We start from the raw sequence: 20,628 nt of genomic DNA on the forward strand, positions 1-20,628 counted from the left end.
TCTGGCAACAGTCTTCTGGCCACTGGTCTGGATGCTGGTAGTTGGGATTCCGGCATGGGAGGATTCGCACAGTGGTCTTCTGGCCACTGGCCTGGATATTTAAAAAGCAGGGTTTGGGGAACCACTGGCGCTTTAAGGATGAAATATGCTTCCTTAACAACAGTGACTAAGGTGTCCGGTCACTTGCTCCAATACCAATGTGTGTGGACGATCAGTCAAATACCAAGAAGCTTCTACTCTCACATGTGGACAGAAGCTTCTTGGTATTTGACTGATCGTCCACACACATTGGTATTGGAGCAAGTGACCGGACACCTGAGTCACTGTTGTTAAGGAGGCATATTTCATCCTTAAAGCGCCAGTGGTTCCCCAAACCCTGCTTTTTAAATATCTATGTTACTTTTGGAGGTTGATGTTCTCCAGGGGACCCACAGGCTGCTGATTATTTAATTAATCTACACCCTTGATGCGCCAGTTCACTTTTTGTTTGTGTTTTGATAAGATTGCACTGGCCTGGGTGCTGTCGTCAGAATTCTAACCGCCAGTATCCCCTGGTTTTGTTATTGAAGGATGAATCCTGCCAATTTCATGATTTTCAAAAAGTGGCGATAAACACAAAATAACTGGTTAAAACTAAAAGGCCTTTATTGTGTTTCTACCCTAATGACTAATACTTTGTCAATGTCAGATGAACAGAGCTAATCATATGAATGTAATAAATTAGCTTCAGGCCACAGCAGTAATAGTAGTGATGAAAGTAGGTTACATGTGTCTGACACAGTTTATACAGTAACCGGAGACTGTAGAAATCCGGAAAACAACGACACACGTGCAAGTCTTGTATCGACGCCCTATAAATTCCTAATTACACTGTAAGAGCAAGACAATGAACTTACAGTTTCTATTTAAGGCTATTAGGAAAACCATTTACAAGAATCCAATTAATCAGAAGCAGGAAACATGCGTAAAACCTGTTTTTAAAAATTGATTGCGCAATTTATTTTCAATCGCATAAAGCTGGTAAACAAATAACTGTGTTGGAACGCCCTCCCAATTTACCAGATCTCGGGAAAAAAAAGCCATTTTGATGACATTGATGACGGCGGCTCTGAAGGCCAATGTAACGTAACCAGTTCCAAAATTGTTTAGAACTAAGGGGACGGAGTAATGACTTACTTTTCAAACTGAAGGCTGCAGAAATCATTGGATGGTCAGCAACACATCCGAGTACACATACACATGTGTGACGTGGGCGGGGGCATGCATTTGGCGGGGCGATGGGCGGTGTTGAATCAGGCTCTAAGTGCTGGAATTGGTGCCTAGTTTCCCTAGGGGAGTACATTGAAGCTAACCTCAGTGATATTTAGCAATGACGTATGTAGCACTTGTACCATAAGGAATCAGGGAAATGAATTGTCAGACCTTGTATATCAATCCCTCCCCCGTCCTCACTGATGGCTGCAGGCACTTCCATTACTGAGGGGGGAAGGGGCACTGATTTATAAATAACACAGTCACAGACTGAGTGGTGTAATAATGGTAGGTACTTGTGTAGTTTCAGCATGGCGCCGTGCCACTTCCGGGTTCTACGCTCGCCACAAACTATGTTAAAAAAAGTAACTTAACTCCATGCCAACATGGATAGTTCATACCTCCACTATCCATGTTGGCATGGAGTTGATTTTAAACAGCGTGGTGAGCGTAGCGAGCCACTGAGCCCACAGCGTGGGCGAGCAAAGCGAGCCCCGCAAGGGGACTCAGGCGCCGGCGCCGTGAAACTACACAAGTACCTAATGGTATTATAAAATGCTGTTACAAAATGAGGTCAGTAAGTGTGGGGGGATAATAATGAGTATTTCAGTCGGTGGGCTTGCTACAGTTGGTAAGCCTGGGTTGTTTATATACAATGCAGTAAGTGTTGAAGTAATAATGAGGTACGGGGACCCATTCAGGGGCAGCGGCCTATCAATGCCACTGCAGTCCAAGCGGTGACTCCATGTGGACTGGCCGCCATCATGAAATCTGCTGAAAATGGCCCTCCAAAAATGGCCACTGCCTTAAAGGAGACTGATGCTAGTGGTTTTACTCTACCTCTACGTCTGTCATAAGAGCTCAGTGCATAAAGATTCTCAGAACGCTCGCAAGCAGGGGTTAAAGTGAGGGAGAACGGGGTGGAACTGAGTTCCACCACCTCTAATGGTGAGGTGGAACATTTTAACCTCCACATTGGCCCTGCACAGTAATGCTTACAGAAAAGCATTGTAGTTTGCAGGGGGATGCCATAAACCCTACCACTGGCCCTGTCTCTGCCTAATGGGGGGAGGGGGGTAATTAGGTAGCATAGATAAATGAGTTCCCCCACCTGTGCATTACCACTTTATGCCCTGCTCGCAAGCCTTCAAGCATCAAACCCCTGGCAACGAGCATGAAATCCCACACAACGAACATGTAACCCCTTGCAATGGACAAAAAAAAACACTGGCAACAGGCAAGAAAACCCTGGCAAGGAGTATGTAGGTAAAATAATTATATGTATGGGGGGGCACCAAAAACCTTTTTGGGCAGGGGGCACAACATTTCTAATTATGCCACTGGTGAGAAGAACACTGATCTAAAAACCAGTAACTTATGGAAATGGAAGTTAGAGATGAGGGGACATAATGGAAACAGTGAAGGGGGAAGTAAAACACTGTAAACAGAATGTAAGAAGTGACCTCATACTCCTACATGGTGTCCATGTCGACAAAAGTGATAAACACCTGTTGACCTTTTGAATGTTGACCATGCTCATGCCGATTTTAAGCTCATGTTGACCTATGGTATGTTGACCATTAGTGGTTGACTTAGTGACTGTTGATTGAAAAACCACCGCCATACCTCCACAAAACCACCAGGATTTAGATCCCACGACAAGTGTAAAATTAATCCATTTCTAGGAGTTGAGTCTGGAGTTTTGAGAATGGCTTCTTTCAATGTGTAATTACTAGAGAAACTCTGCTAGAGGGTGAGAGTTCCAGAGAAGAGTGGGAAGCGCAGAAAAGTCTTAGATGCTGTAATGAGAGGAGGTGGTCAGAGTAGAGGTTAATGTTCGGTGTGTGGAAGCGTACAGTTGGTTGGATGGAGTGTGAACAGAGATGAGGTTGCAGATGTTAACCATGAAGAGCAACTTATGTATCTACTGTATGTGTGACAATTAGGAGTTTAAACTCTGTTCTTTGATGGATAGGGAGCCAATGAAGAATTTCACAATGCGGGGAGGCCAACACAGAGAAGTGCGGTCGGTTGGTGAAGCCGACTAAGCTATTTTATTTTATGGTTTACTATTTACTGTACTATCCTAGTTTGTAAGTTTAATTAACCTTAAAATAGGTCATTGCATTCCTGGCTGCGATGATGAGTCAGACTCATTCAAGGAAAGTAATACATGAGACAGAGGCAAGTAATGATGATGACATATGTATTGCACGTGATAGGGTGATTGGGATGAGTCCAGCAGATAATACGTCGTGGCGTAGTCCCAATTAGTATCTGTGGGACAACCGGCAACTTTGCAATCTTTTTAAAACAAAAACATTTCACAAGCGTAAGTGTTGTCATTAGAAATCTGCTAATTGCACGTGTACAATCCTGAGTCTGAAAAAGATTAGAGGCAGAAGTGTAAAAATAAAATCTAACTTTTAAAATGTATTTATTTATAACCAGTTATTATATAGCGCACACATATTCCGCAGCGCTGTACAGAGAATATTTGAACATTCACATCAGGCCCTGCCCCAGTGGAGCTTACAATCTATGTTTCCTACCACATGCACACGCGCACGCAGACATTCTAGGGTTCATTTGTTGGGAGCCAATTAACCTACCAGTATATTTTTGGATTGTGGGAGGAAACCAAAGTACCTGGAGGAAACCCACACAAGTACGGAGAGAATATACAAACTCCACACAGTTAGAGCCATGGTGGGAATGGAACCCATGACCTCAGTGCTGTGAGGCAGTAATGCTAACCATTATACCATCCGTACTGATATCTATCATAAATTTGCATAGGTATATGATACTGTATATGAATAATTTATGCTATGGGTGTATTTTATCTTTATGTTTCTAACAAGTACATTAGATATAAAAAGTATTCACCATTGTGATATTTTTACGTTTTCATTTGTTACATTCGTCCCTGTCACCGATGTTCGGAGTTTGGGAGCAAACGGCTTTGATAAGCTTCACATTTGCTGAGCTGTTCGCTCCAGAAAGGGGAGGGCCGGGGGCAGGCAGCAGGGGGACATGCAGCGTTTTATGGGCGCCCCCATAAAAGCGCTGGGCTTTCCCCTGAGAACACAGGTGTGGCGATGCCTGATCAAGAAGAAATCCTTTTACTTTTTCAATTCAGATGTCTTTTTTTTGCAAGGTGATTAACAGGAAGTAGGCATCTGGGGGTGGAAACCGACCGCTTAGTGGGAGTGCTAAGATAAATGCTGGGCGTGCCTAGGGAAATGCAGGAGTGCCCAAGCGTTTTAGGGGAGGGTGTGTAATGTCAGCAACAGGCTGGATACGCCTGTATACATCTAAGTCTCTGGCTACTCTGATTAGTGCCGGTGCAAGTCACCGTAGGCGGGATAGGGAAGGGGGCGCCCCGGTGCTCAACTGTTCCAATGGGCGGGGGGACGGCTGCGTTGTGGCCGCCACGTCGCTCCGTGGTTGGGTGCGATGCGCCTGGGTGATCTATTATCTTATTGCATGTTTAACACACTAAGTTGTTATTTTTGTTAACTGCATAAAACAAAGTTCCTCAAGATATATTTTTTACAATGAGCAAATCATCTGATCACAGCTGTTTGAATCTGAATCCTTATACTTTTTTAGTACATGCACATTTTTTGCTAGAATTATGCTGAATTACTTTTAAATAACTAATATTCCCAGATTTTGTTGATGATAACAATAATTGTGAATTTTTTTTTAGTAGAAATGTTATATATATATATATATATATATATATATATATATATATATATATACGTTTCAAAAAATAGCTCTCAGACACTGGCGCATAAGACTATTAAACCATGTATAAAGTGATAAGTGTAGAGAAAATATATTTTTCAGGTGATATTTACAAATAAAATATACTTTTAAGACTTCTTGTGCATAAATTGTACTATTAAATAAAATAAAAATAAGACAAAAATGCACAATCAAGGAGAGGATGGGAATGCACCGCTGCAGTATCAGACAAGCACTGGAGGGAAAGGGAACCGAACAGCCCGTGGCGAGGCACTTTCGAGAATTAGGCCATTCTTTGGCCACATTGAAATACAAAATGATTGATTGGGTTCCCCCCAATCACAGAGGAGGCGACAGGAACAAAATCCTGTTACAAAAAGAGGCAAAATGGATGCACATACTTCAAACGGTGCATCCATTGGGCCTCAACGAATTAATGTCCTTAAAATGTTTTTTGTGACGGCTGTATATCCGATTATTTATAGCTCAGTCCGCAGTTTGTTCTCAGCCCTGTGTAGTTGGACTGCATTGACCCTGGCTGTGCTTATTTTTCTATGAAAATATTATATATTATTAATATACGAAAAAGATTTTTTCATGAATATTTTTCTCAAGTTGTTTTTGGATTTTTCATGGTTTTTTACATTTTCTATATCTTTTGATCGATATTTTTTGCTCCTGCAGTTGCCTTGTTGCAGGGTTCTAGAGTTCATGTCACTCATGAATGTACTAGATCCTATTGAAACATCGTAAGGTTTTATTACCATCGATGGTCCATTATCCTTGGACTTGATTATTCAGGACAAGCATGCAATACCATGCTTGGCCATGCATAAATTTTAAATGTAATCCTCATAGTACATCCTTGTCAGAACAAGGTTTTTTTTTTTTCAATTATGCATAGGATTATGCTGCTGTTTATTATTGTACTTTTTAGAGGTTACTGCATGGCCGCTATTTTTGGTGCATTGAAGCTAAAATTGTCCTTATCTCTTATGTGCTACAGGTGATTGTTGTGGTGTCTAAATGGTTAAGCTACTGCGCCTTCAGCGGCGCCTAGTACCATGTGTTCGGGTGAGACGTCAGGGTAGCGGAGGATGATGACGTCACTGCGACTCCGGGGAACGGCGCGGCGGGGAACGTAGCAGCGTGGTGGTGGTGGTAAGTGCATTTAAATGTTTTCTGTTACACATATTGTTGTTGTCCTGACGAAGGGCATACAATAAAAAGTTCCCGAAACGTTGTCATTTAGACCGTCTGTAGGTCTCTTTATTGAGCTGCTGGGGAGTGCCAGGCATGGGGAACCTTTGGTCCTATCTGTGAAAGTATATATATATATATATATATATATATATATATATATATATATATATATATATATATATATATATATATATATATATATATATATATATACGTTTCAAAAAATAGCTCTCAGACACTGGCGCATAAGACTATTAAACCATGTATAAAGTGATAAAAGTAGAGAAAATATATTTTTCAGGTGATATTTACAAATAAAATATACTTTTAAGACTTCTTGTGCATAAATTATACTATTAAATAAAATAAAAATAAGACAAAAAATGCACAATCTAGGGAGTGGCTGCCCAATTGTGCCGACTTGGTTGGTCAGACAGAGATTTTTTGTGGGGGGAGGGGGGGAAGAGAAAACAGGCGCCCGTTCTTATTTAGCTTTCAAATATGACCACAGAACTTGAATAAGTTAATTATATAAAAAACATTTAATTTTCACAATTTATCATATACACAATATATATATATAAAAACGTTAAGGGTTAATATACAGAAAAAAGTGGGGAATGGGATGGGGAAACAATAGGCTGAAAGACAGGGGTTCAATTGATATGGATGATAAAAACTTTTTGAGGTACTTAGCTCGCTAAAAAGTTTTTCTAAAAACAGTCCTTTTTTGAATCTGGACTCAAGGACAGGGTCTCAGTCCAAAGCTTGGCGGCTCAGAGGATAGGTGGAGGTGACCCAACGCGTTTCGTCCAGCTATGAACTTCTTCAAGGGGAGCAGGATAATAGGGACTACTGCCGTGTGGGGGTTTATATCCTATGATCAATTTACTAGGGGTGTGGTTATGGCCGGAACCGGAAGTACCTTTCCGGGATCTGGTTTCTTTGAATGGTGTTTAAAAAAGGGGATTATTGGTGGGCTATATTTAGGTGTACACTTTATATGATTTTTTAGATAAGTTCCCCAAAGATATAATACGGTGTAGAAATACTTTTACACCGGAGCTGGTCTGTCAAAGCCGGAAGTTCTGCTATTGCCGGATGTGCGTCATCGCGTCCGTCTTCTGTGGAACGCGGAAGTCGTTCTATGAACCGCAGGCGCAGAGACGGGAATCGGAGGGAGGTGTAGCCGTCTTCTGGAACGCATAGCATGTCAGCGTGTGCGTTAGGTTTTAAATGGTGATTCTTAACGCGGAAGTCATCAGTTCCCTTTTTGAACCGCATAGCGTGTCAGCGTGTATAGCCGGTTATCTTCTTTTTTACTGTCATAGGGTTTTTATCTGTTATAGCGGCATATTCCGAACTATGAATAAAAAATAGAGGTGGTACAGTTATATATCCTTTTATACATAATATATATCTTCTTTATATCTACATATGCTTTGTTCTCTATCGCTGGCATAGTTTCTTTATATATAGGGACCCCTAGATGATCTTAAAATAGTTATAAAATAATTAATGACAACAAAAAAACACGAATATAAAGACATTTTTTCTCTAATAAATAGTTTTTTCTAAAAGCCTGATTTCTTTGAGGGTTGTTGTTGTCATATAGTTCTGTGATAGGTCCATATGATTATAAGTCTATAGTGTCACAAGTCAATGTCAAAAGTGTGGTATTTCTCCTTAGTTAGTATTTATATAAGGTTACTAGTATTTTGTATATGTGATTTTCAGTCCTTCCAGGATAATGATGAGAGTAAGGTAGGTGTTTTCAGGTTTGTTACTTTTTACTTTTTCTTCTTCTTTCTTCTTGGATCGTTCCTTTGTATGTATTATTCTTATCACTTTTTACAGGTATTCCATAGTTCTATATGGTGCTATCCCTTTACACATATTTTTTATGCGATACCCAATTTTCCCTGGTGGTCTCTCTCCCAGGTACTAGTCAGGCCCACTGCTTTTTTGCTTCCGAGTTTGGATGGATTCGGGCTTATGCAGCATGGTCGCATTTCATATGTGCTAGGGGTCACTTTCATAAAGACTAGGACATCTGTGTTAGTGATTTCATAAGAAAGGAGCTATTTCATAACTTTTGTTCAGACCGTGAGGTGATAGTGAGTTGAGCTCGTAGATCCAGAACATTTCGCGCTGTGAAAGTTTCTTTGCTAGATCTCCTCCTCTTGGACCAAGGGTGACATGTTCAATTGCTGTGTACGTAAGATCTTCTACTGATGAATTGTGGTGGTTTAGAAAATGTCTGAATACTGAATGAGTTGTAAGTTTGTTTTTAATATATCTGATATGCTCTTGAATTCTCAATTTTAGTGGGCGTTTCGTTTTTCCCACATATTTGAGGTTGCATGGACACTCTATCATATAAATTGCTGATGTGGTATTGCAGTTACAGAATTGTTTCATTGGGTATTTTTTGGTGTTGTTGAAATTGTGGAAGAATTTTCTATTGGGGTGGATATATTTGCATACATTGCAGTGACCGCATTTGAAAGTTCCTACACATTTTGTTAGGTACTTCTTTACTTTCACGGCGCCACTAGATAGGACAGATAGGACAGATAGGACAGATAGGATAGGATACGATTTGTATGCGATTTGACATAAGATATCGCATAAGATATAGGATAAGATTTACTATCCATTTCATTACCCCACTATCCACTAGGGCGTGGAGTTGATTTTATATAGCGTGGCGAGCGCAGCGAGCCACCGAGCCCGAAGCGTGGCGAGCGCAGCGAGCCCCGCGAGGGGACACGGAATGTATTTTATGGAATTGCATGCAAATGGCATGCGATATTGGGGACTTGCTTTGAAACAACATCCGTGTCCCCTCGCGGGGCTCGCTGCGCTCGCCACGCTTCGGGCGCGGTGGCTCGCTGCGCTCGCCACGCTATATAAAATCAACTCCACGCCCTAGTGGATAGTGGGGTAATGAAATGGATAGTAAATCTTATCCTATATCTTATGCAATATCTTATGTCAAATCGCATACAAATCGTATCCTATCTAGTATCCTATCTGTCCTATCCTATATCTTATGCGATATCTTATGTCAAATCGCATACAAATCGTATCCTATCTAGTATCCTATCTGTCCTATCTAGAGTGGCGCCGTGAAAGTAAAGAAGTACCTTTTGTTATTGATAATTGCTGAGTCTGTTGTTTTTCTAAGCGGCTCGGAGCCAGAATTCCCTTCAGGTTTTTAGATTTTCTGAACATGATCTCTGGTTTGTTCAGAAGTATGTCCTATAATATTGGGTCCATTTTCAATATGTTCCAGTGTCTGTTAAGGACTTGTCTGATCTTCTTTTCTTCACAGTTATATTGTGTAATGAAGGCCACAGACTGGGTGTTATTGCTTTCTTTAATGGATTTTTGTTTTTCTTTCAACAGATCCATCCTATTTAATTCTTCGCATTTGGTGATGGCTTGGTGTATGATCTCTCCTGGGTATTCTCTTTCTCTGAACCGGTTTGCATATATTTCAATTTGTTCTGTGCATAGTGGTGTTGTGCTGCAGTTGCGTTTAATTTTATGAAATTGTGAGAAGGGGATGTTGTCCTTCCATTTCTTCACGTGTCCACTTTTATAATGGAGGTAGCTGTTTGTATCTACTGTTTTGATGACATTTTTTGTTATAACTGTGCTTCCTTCATTTGATAGTACTAAGTCTAAGAACTCTGCATGATCCTTACTGATAGTGAATGTGAACTTTAGATTATACTCGTTTTTATTGATGTATTCCATGAATTTCATGAATTCTTCCTGAGTGCCGTCCCATATCAAGAGTATGTCGTCTATGTAACGTTTATATCAATGTATTTTCTTCAGAAATGGGTTATTGTTGTATATATGCACATCCTCCCATTTTCCCATTAGCAGATTCGCATAACTGGGTGCAAATATTGTGCCCATTGCTGTCCCGCATGTTTGTAAAAATAATTGGTCCAGGAATTTGAAATAATTGTGTGTCAGTATGAATGTTATAATATCACAGATGAAGTTGGTATGTGCTGTGGTTAGTTCCAAGTCTTTTTCTAGTGCTTCTTTGCATGCTTGGATGCCTTTTTCATGTTCTATAGCAGTATATAATGATGAGACATCTATGGTGGCCCAAAGGAAGGTGTTCTGCCATGAGATGCTTTCCATGATTCTGAGTACACTTGATGTGTCTTTTAAGTACGATGGTAGTTTCATGACCTTATCTTTGAGAAAGATGTCTACATATTCTGAGCAATGTGCGGTTAATGATTCAATTCCTGCTATTATCGGTCTGCCGGGTGGATCCTTTAACTGTTTATGGATTTTTGGGAGATGATAAAATATGGGTATGACTAGATCATTGATTAGTAGATATTGATATTCTGTTTTTGTGATTATTTGGCTTTGTAGACCTTTAAGGAGTAGTTTCCTTAGTTCTTCTACATATGGTTCAGTTGGATCTTTTGGTTGTGGTTTGTATGATTTGGAGTCACTTAGTAATCTGTTGGCTTCTTTTTCATAGTCCGATCTATCTTGTATTACCAGTCCTCCTCCTTTATCTGCCAGTTTCAGTACTAGGAGTTTGTTTTCCTTGAGTTCTTTCAATGCCTGTTTTTCGTGGTTGGTGAGATTGTTCCTGATGTTTACGGGATCATTTGTATCTATGAAATCCTTTTTCACCATTATATATATATATATATATATATATATATATATACATACATACATATACAGCCTGAAACATGTCACATATAGGGCCTCATTCAGACGCATGCGCAATTGTCCGAAATTCGCAGATTGGGATTTTGGACAAATACATATGCATGCACGACAGGGGGCGACGACAAAGCATTTTGGGGTGTTTTCTAGGAACAGCCCGGAAAGTGTGGGTGTGTCTGGGATGCTCCTGGAGAGGGCTGTGTCAGCTAAATGGTGTCACACAAAGCCACTGCGACCCAGAATGTGGTGGGCCTGAGCCTATTTTTGCAGGCATTATATGTAAGGAGCACTACTACTGTTGACATGTGTATGAGGGACACTACTTTGGACATTGTGTATAAGAAACACTTATGTGTAGCATTACATGACTAAGGGACACTTCTGTGTGTTGTAATATGACTTAGGGGCACTATTGTGTGTCATAACATGAATTAAGGGCACTACTGTTTTATAACATGAATACGAGACGCTGTTATCTGTCATAACATGAATAAGGGGCACTACTGTGTGTCATAACATGAATAAGGGGCACTACTGTGTGTCGTAACATGCATTAGGGGCACTACTGTGTGTTGTAACATGAATAAGGGGCACTGCTGTGTGTCCTAACTTGAATTAGGGGCACTACTGTGTTTCATAACATGAATAAGAGACGCTGCTATCTGTCATAACATGATTAAGGGGCAATACTCTGTGTCGTAACATGCATTAGGGGCACTACTGAGTGTCATAACATGAATACGGGGCACTACTGAGTGTCATAACATGAATTAGGGACACTATTGTGTGTCGTAACATGAATAAGGGGAACTACTGTTTACCATAACATGAATAAGGGGCACTACTGTGTGTCGTAACATGCATTAGGGGCACTACTGTGTGTTGTAATGTGAATAAGGGGCACTACTGTTTGTCATAACATGAATTAGGGACAGTACTGTGTTTCATAACATGAATAATGGGCACTACTGTGTGTCATAACATGAATATGCTACACTACTACGTAGTGCAATATAAATAAAGGAGGCATATTGTGAATTTTAATGTGAATAAGATTGTAGTACTATGTGGCATAATTTGAATTAGGGGTACTGCATTGTGACCATGTCCCTATCATGTGAGACCACACCCCTTTGCCTAAGGTGGTTTTCTTTATTACATATGAGAAGGAGAGTGCAAATGTATAGTTTGCATGGGGGGCGCTAAGCGCCCTAGCACTGGCCCTGAGACTGGGAATTGCCATGGGGATGAGGGCTGGACAGGGTGTGTGCGGGCTGTGAAGCTTCTGCCAGAAGCCGCAAATATAAATCAGTCTCAACTGACTTATATTTGCGAGCCCTGGAGAAATCATTCAATGGTCTAATGATTTCTCCAGCGGCGGGCACACGCAAGGGGTTGTGTCTTCCTAACACATCCCCTATCATGGTCGCCGAGTCGATTAGAATAAGGACCAACATCTTTTAATCAATTCCCCAATTTTCAGAGTCCAATCACACCAATATTGGCACATGATATTTATTTACAGTTTCTCATAAAGCGCAGCTTATTCCGCTGCGCTTTACAATTGGTAACAGTGATTAAACAAACTGGGTAGTAACAAACTGACATAGGGCGGTATTCAATGTGAATACCGGCGACGTGCAGCGAATCCTGTTTAGGATTCGCTGCACATTCGCCACTGGTCGCCGCGTTCCAGAGCCTCGCCGGCTCCGGTATTCAACGAGTCAGGGGCTCGCTGCCCCCTGACTGGCGAATTTGAGCTCCTGCGGCGAACGCCGCAGGGAGCCTGAGGACGGTGGCAGGTAGGGAGATGGAAGTCTCTCTGCCTGCCCCAGAACGTTTGTGGGGGTGGGAGGTGGGCTCCCCGGGTGCCAGGCAGCACAGGCTGCCCCCCGGGGGTGCCAGCAGGGGACCGGGTATATTCACTACACCCGATCATGCATATGTAATGATCGGGTGAAGTGAATATATCTAATGAGCGGCTCGGCTCCCCCTGCAGGCTGGTCTGTGTAAAAAAAAGTATATATATATTTTTTAAAATTTAATATATATTCATGTGCTTACAGCACATGAATATAAATAGCATTCCCCTCCTCAGAATAAAATTCCAGATTTTTTTACACCAAATGTAAAAAACAAAACACTCAAAAAGTTTAAAAGTTCACATTTCACTTCACCATAAAAAGATAGCGATTGCTACTCTGTGAACCATGGCGAAAAAAACCTTAAAATGTATTCGCCATCTGGTCATTGAATAGGGTGATTCACCGTTTTAGTCAGAAATTCGCCTTACAGCACAAAATCGCCATAAATACCTGGCGAATCAGCCTCATTGAATACCGCCCATAGAGGTAGGAGGGCCCTGCCCGCAAGCTTACAATCGATTTCCCATTAGGGCACAGCAATTTCATCTAAGCTGCTTGTCTGCATTTTTGTAGCGTCATAATGGAGCCTTTAAGGCTTTTAAGGTGCCCATACACGTTACAATTATTGTATACAATATTGTATACAATATCGCATCTCATCGCATCTCGGTTTTGCGATGAGATGAGATCTAGTACAAAAAGCATGTGCTGCATGTGTGTATGTGCTGCACATACTTTTTGGGTACTTGTTTCCTAGCACGGCCACAATCGTGAGTAATCGTGTCCCTTACTTAAGGGACACGATTACCCACGATGGACCCGATTTCTTTTGAAATCAGGTCCATTTTGCCGGCTAGGATAAAATATCGGGGGCATCGCGTCGGTCGGGACCATTAACATTGGTCCCGACGCACCGGCGCGATGCCCCCGATATTTCCATAGACTTCAATGTTAAAAAATATTTTAACATTGAAATCTTGTCGGGAAAGGTAAAATATCGGGGGCATCGCGTCGGTCGGGACCATTAACATTGGTCCCGACGCGATGCGACGCGATGCCCCCGATTTTTGCATAGGATTCAATGTTAAAAAAATTTTTAACATTGAAATGGTGTAAAAATGTCAAAAAATGTGAAATGGGTCCATATGACCCATTTCACATTATAGATGTCCCCGTCGTCGCCCCACGATAGACGCCAACCCGAAGCGTGGCGAGCGCAGCGAGCCCGCGAGGGGCGGCGGTACGCGTCCTCCGACCTTTTCATGCCCTACTATCCACTAGGGCGTGGAGTGAGAATAGAATAGTGTGGCGAGCGCAGCGAGCCACCGAGCCCGAAGCGTGGCGAGCGCAGCGAGCCCCGCGAGGGGACGCGGATACCTTCACAGTTATACGCGTCCCCTTGCGGGCTTCACAGGTGTCCGTGGCGACGCGGACACCTGTGAAGCCCGCGAAGGGACCCGTTTACCTGTGAAGGTATCCGCGTCCCCTCGCGGGGCTCGCTGCGCTCGCCACGCTTCGGGCTCGGTGGCTCGCTGCGCTCGCCACACTATTCTATTCTCACTCCACGCCCTAGTGGATAGTAGGGCATGAAAAGGTCGGAGGACGCGTACCGCCGCCCCTCGCGGGCTCGCTGCGCTCGCCACGCTTCGGGTATGCGTCTATCGTGGGCTGCTGTTTACACGCTTCAATTTGGGGGGGTTGGGAATTTTTTTCATTGAATACAATGTAAAATTGGGTCCCAGGGACCCAATTTACATTGGATTCAATGAAAAAAATCGGGTCAAAAATCGGTCGGTCGCGTCGATCGCATCGCATGCGACCAAATTGCATGCGATGCGATCGACCCGATTTTTTTCAGCACGACCACCCCGATCTTAATCGGTGTGGCCGTGCCAGGAAACAAGTACCACTTTTTGTACTAGATCTCATCTCATCGCAAAACCGAGATGCGATGAGAAGCGATATTGTATACAATATTGTATACAATAATTGTAACGTGTATGGGCATTAGAACTGATACTTTTACATTCCATTTATTTTGCTGCACGTGCCTACTGTAATACTTTAATTCCGAATGCCTTAGGCATACATCATGACAAGTAGTAAACTCATAGTAAAATATTGAGTCATCTTACTCCAATTCCGAAATCTAGGTCAAGTGTGCACCATTACTGCAGATCTAAACAATAGGATACATTCATTCATAAAACATCTAGTTAAACAATGAATGAATTATTTGTATCAATATTTGAAACAATATAGAAATCACGATTAAGCCAGGGTGTAATTGGACGCATCAGAATGTAATGATCTTGTAAAATAATTAGTGCCGTGAGGTGTGTGACTCATTAGTGTGTGTGTATAAAACATAAACCAGGAGCTCACTGACATTACACCAATCTGACACAGCCAGCGACTGATCACAGCATACAGGTAACATCAAATGTAAACATATATTTCATTCATGCATTGGGGAACTTCGCTGACTGGTTTCCACATGTTCTCTAGTGATGGTGTTTATTCACCTTGCTGCCTTCCGTCTGTGTTCCTTTTCTTGTTTTTTTCATGTCCCGATGCAGTATATTTTATATATACTGTGCCTGTGTTGTAACTAGATTCCTGTATACAAACAACATCTTTGGGGGGAACGGATGGTGTGAATTGCCGTTGCAACATCTTGCACCCTCTGCCAGCCCGACCAAAGCGAGTCATTTTGTGTCTGGAACAATCCAATTTGACATACAAAGGGAGCCAATACACTGACATTGTTTCTGTGCAGGGTAAAAACTGTCTGCTTTTGCATGTAGCATGAAGATGTCAGACAGCTTAATTTTTACGCTGCAATTTAGATTTGAGTAGAAAACACCCAAATCTAACTCTTTCCACAGGTACATCTGCCCCACCTGCAGTGCAGCTTGTTATTATGTGTAAGGATTACTGCTGTGTAGGGGGAGGGTGGGGGGGGGGGAAGACATCCTTGTTGCACTTAATGCAGATGGCAGCTGTGGAACTTCTCAGATGCCACCTCCACACTTTTGAGGGGCTAGAAAATGGGTATTGGTGGTACTGGGTATTGGTGGCACTGTGGGGTTGGGGAGGGGGCCGTAAATTGAAGTTTTACCTAGGATGCCGCCAAGTCTTATTCCGGCCCTGAGTGTATACCACGTAGGAGTAAATTTACTAAGATTGGAGTTCTAATAAAGATTGGATGTTGCTATGGGTAACCAATCAGATGTTACTTCTTATTTATCGCCTTCTAGAAGATAATAGATAGAATCTGGGCAACATCTTATCTTCAGGAGAACTCCCATCTTGGTACATTTACCCCATAGAATGTATGACGGTATTATCGAGTTGAGTGGAATCTGTCGCCTATACCAATACCGGGGTGTAATTATTCTTGTTCTGCAAGAGATCATTTTTTTCTGTGCACTAAAATATAATTTTATTTCCAGTTTCTAATATTATCAAGATGATGAGCTGCCAAGTTTTCGTTCCTGCTTTAACCTTAGGTAAGTGCAATTCATGAGACAATATTAACATTCTAAAATGCCAAATAACTATATGGAATGTATTACATTGTATACATCAAGTCAGTAGAAGTTATAAAACACTGAAGAAATTGGATTTGGTCACAAATGCCCTTTACACCACATTCATTCATGTCCCTTCAGTGCTCTGTGTTATTCAGTTAAAATTCGCTGTATATGTATAACACAATTCAATATACTGCTATAGCCAGGCTTCAAACCCTTAACGTGTTGCATTGCAGTTAAGCACCTTACATATTGAGCTATTTATTCCTGACTTTTTTTGGTTTTGTTTGAGACTTCTGACTGTAGAAATCTTCCTGTAATCAGCGCGGCACACAACGCACCACGGTAGTAACGGCCATGGGGAAGCACTGTGGTCCCCTTGCGTTGCCTTCCCATTATTGACCTAGTGCCTGTGTTAATCTGTTTTATGCATTTATTAGGATTCACCGCGACCATATAACAACAGGACTCTCCTTTAGAAACATCACAAAAATAACTATATGTCCTGCGCAGCGACTTCTCGTAATAATTATTTAACATAATTATTTCTGTCCTTAATATATAATGGAAGTTGGAATTTAAACGTTAAGGAATAGTTATCAGCAAGATCAAGCAAATATGTAACAGTGTGTACGGTGTGTACGGTAGGTCTGGTCATTGCTGTAGATGGGTAATTCTGTGTACTCTGAAATTAATGATCAATCTCGTCATTTGCAGCATTTTGCCTGATGTTTGTGGAAGTGCTCTCCTCGCCAAGTAAGTTACATTACTCTTTTTCATATCACTTACGTAAAACGTACAAACTCCAAGCTGTTACCATGGCAACAAAACTGTCGACAGCGACTGAATATTTATCAGTTTTCAACTGTTCATTTTAGATTGACAATCCAGTTTGAGTAACAGGATGTTCTGGGGAGTTCATCCTAATGGCCATGAAATTGTTTTTTTGGAGCGCCGATAACTAATGAGAAGTGGTTCTCAACTTCGGTCCTCAAGTATCCCAACAGTTCACATTTTGCAGGTGTCCTCACAGAATCACAGGTGAAATAACTAGCTCCACCTGTGATCTTTTAAAATGTGTCAGTGAATAATGAGCGCACCTGTGCACCTGCCGGGTGACCTGGATAGTGTGCACTGTTGGGGGGTAGTTGAGGACCAAGTTTGAGAACCACTTTCCTACAGAACAATGCAGTTGTTTTGGATACCAATTAATTTATAGCACTTGCTTAAACTCAGACATTTGGGTTCCAGGAGTCCAGAACAGGCCCTTCTACCTGGCCTTCTGCTCCATATGCAGCAGCCACAAATTACCATTCTCATTGCTGGTTGCCAGACCCAGGTAAAGGCCGCAGGATATCAGTTGTTGCTCTGGGCATGTCAGGATGACAGTAGCACCAGCACAGGGAAGGAACCAGGAACCGGCAACCATACAGGGACAGTGCCAGTGTTACCTCAAATTTAGAGCCAGCCAATCAAAGTTCAGGAGCTGCTGCTGTGGCCACTCCGGTTGTACTTGCAGCCCACAAGAATAGATTGATTTAAAATGCCAAATTCAAAATGCTGCCATCACTGTACCTCTATGGCAGCCTAAGGTGCATTCCAATGCTCATCACTGTCATGCAGGCCCTCTTGCAGTCTGGGCTGCGGACTGGGGTCCTAACAGTCCCCCTGTTGGTGGTCCTGGCCAAAAATACACGGATTAGTCATGTAAAGCGGCTAAATCAGTCTAAATTACTGGTATGGGCACCCAAACCATGGATTTGTGCCCATTTCTGCTCACCATCTCAGGAGGAGGAGCAAAAATGTAGGCCCTTGATACACCACCCCCAATAAAACAACAATTCAATGTCTTTCTGACAGTGCCCATCTAAAAAAACAGTAAATTCACCCCCAGCCAGTGGCATCACCCAAGTGCTCGCTCCTGCTCAGTGACATTATCCAGATGCTGCACTGTAACATTACATGCAGCACCCTGCTCCTGTCACTGTGTAGAAGCCAGCACTTCAGACAAAGCTATCTTCGGAGCAGCCTGCATCTCCAAGACCCTTGGATTGATGGAAACGTGTGGACATGCCCCCCTACTGCAAAGCCACACCCCTGTCCCATTAATTCACACCCTTCTTTCGTGGTGCATATGGACTTTTCAGCTGCAGGAGGTGTCACATGTCACATGCCTTTTATATTTTGTATGATATATTTTATGCTGCATATATTATGTGGGTTTACTTGACATCAAATATTGGAAAACGGAAGTAAATTTATGTATAGAATGTACAATAAGGTGGTTAATTTACAAAATAGGTTCTAAAATTGAAAAGTGAGGATGTTTCACACAGCAACCAGTGAGATTCTGTCTTTCATTTTCTAAGATGCAATAGAGAAATGAAAGCTAGAATCTGATTGGTTTAGTAAATTTGACTTATCATTTTGTCTACACCAATCTCTAAAAACAAAATATTACTGTACAGATTGAGTATCCCGATATCCCAAAATTGAAATATTCCAAAAACCACAGGCTTTTCAGAATATTTCAGTTTATTTTGTGTCCCCCCCCCCCCCGTCACCCCACCCCCTGGTGTTCACGGCAGCCATCTTACTAGTCTTTAGTGGCATCCCCGGTCCCAGTTATGCTCCCGCACACCAGTGCAATGCATCCTTGGGACTGGGAGAAGTCCTTTGGACTGGAAATAGTCTGATGGCCGCCATGGACATCGGGGGAGGGTTGGAGAACCGCCAGAGGACCAGGTGAGTATGTTAAAAAATATGGAAAAAAATATATATACAAGGTGCACCAGAAGTGTACCACCATTCAAACAATTAATTATTTGCAATATACAGACATTCCTCACTTAACGACCTACCTGTTTACCGACCACCCGGACTTACGACCTGTGCCTTCGTTTAGCGTCCGTGCTGTGACTCCTCAGACTTACGACCCCGTCTGCTCTGATTTACGACCGGCCCGTCTACCCTCTCGCAGTTACGACCTGCCCTGCCTGTTTAACGACCAGCGTCTCAGAAGTCTTAAGGGGTTTTATATAGGCTCGTTCAACAACCAATTCGCTTAACGACCGGGTCGTAGGAACGGAACCTGGTCGTTAAGTGAGGAATGTCTGTATAACAATTTAACCTAAGTTTTTTTCTATTCTATGTTAATATATATATATATATATATATATATATATATATATATATATATATATATATATATATATATATATATATATATATATACACGGTATATATTCCAAAATCTGTAATAATCCCTTATCCAAAATGCTTGAGGTCCGGAGCATTTCGGATAAGGGATACTCAAACTCTATATATCTTCATGCCAGTAGTTTATTGTTTTGCAGCATAGTTTACATTTGTGCTGAAATTGTATTTCTTTACTCCTTCCAGCGAGTTGCCCACCCAACCAACAGCTAGGATGTGCTCCATGCTGGGGAGGAACGTGCGACAGTCTCAGTAGTGCAATTATTTTAAAGTGCGATAACAAATGCTACTTTTATAGCTGCATCTGCAAGGATGGCTATTATCGAATGAACGACCAGTGTGTTCCCGCGTCGCAGTGCAACGTCCAGTGTCCGCAGAACATGAGCTACAATCCGTGCGCCAAAACACCTCTCACCTGTAGTACAATGAATGGGCCTGTAGCGAGCGATGAATGTAAACCACGCTGTGTATGTAACGATGGTTATATTCTATCTGGGAAGAAGAGTCAAGAATGTATTCTAAAAAATGAATGCGCTAAGCAGACCAGTAGCAAATAAGTCCTTATTTCAAGGTTAAAATTGAAACATGGGCCAACATCAAAGGGAGGCGTTGAAAGATTAACATAGGTGGTTCTGGATGTAGGGTTCTGGATGTAGGGGAAAAGAACAGTTTCCAGATAAAATGTACAGTACCGTATGTTAGTATTCAAATAATGCTTAATTCTAAAAGGTTTAGACTAAATTTTCAATTGGGGGAATGCTGTAAAGACAGACCTTATTTTATACATTATTCTTATTCAATGTATTAAACTGTATTTTGCTCAAATGAATAAATGTTTTTATACATTTTTCAATTTTTTTTTTATTTCATTGTTGTACAAACTGAATGTAAAATAAATTTCACTTAAAACATTTCAGTTTCTGGGTTTTTTTTATAAATTTTTTACCGAATTGTGAGATAATAACTACACTGGCCAACAAAAATGTTTTTTTTTTAGTTTTTTTTTTTAATTAAGAGTAATTTGATGGTACTGATTCCAAATATGCCATTAGTTTTTCCATTTTGACTCTAGTTTTTGAGAT

At 41.6% G+C, this 20,628-nt stretch overlaps 2 protein-coding genes across 2 annotated transcripts in view; one reads left to right on the top strand and one right to left on the bottom strand.

Annotated features, from left to right (window-relative positions):
* LOC146041704 (uncharacterized) overlaps window positions 1–20,628 on the bottom strand; it is a 129,243-nt gene that overhangs the window by 59,396 nt on the left and 49,219 nt on the right. The gene's annotated exons all lie outside the window — the stretch shown is intronic.
* LOC146041703 (zonadhesin-like) lies at window positions 16,253–20,309 on the top strand. Its single transcript, XM_083161615.1, has 3 exons — window positions 16,253–16,306; window positions 17,048–17,086; window positions 19,733–20,309. The coding sequence occupies exons 1-3, from the start codon at window positions 16,267–16,269 to the stop codon at window positions 20,101–20,103; spliced, it is 450 nt and encodes a 149-aa protein (XP_083017741.1). The 5' UTR covers window positions 16,253–16,266; the 3' UTR covers window positions 20,104–20,309.

The sequence above is a fragment of the Crinia signifera genome, chromosome 19 (genome assembly GCF_055691185.1).
Source record: "Crinia signifera chromosome 19, ASM5569118v1, whole genome shotgun sequence".
NCBI lineage: Eukaryota > Metazoa > Chordata > Amphibia > Anura > Myobatrachidae > Crinia > Crinia signifera.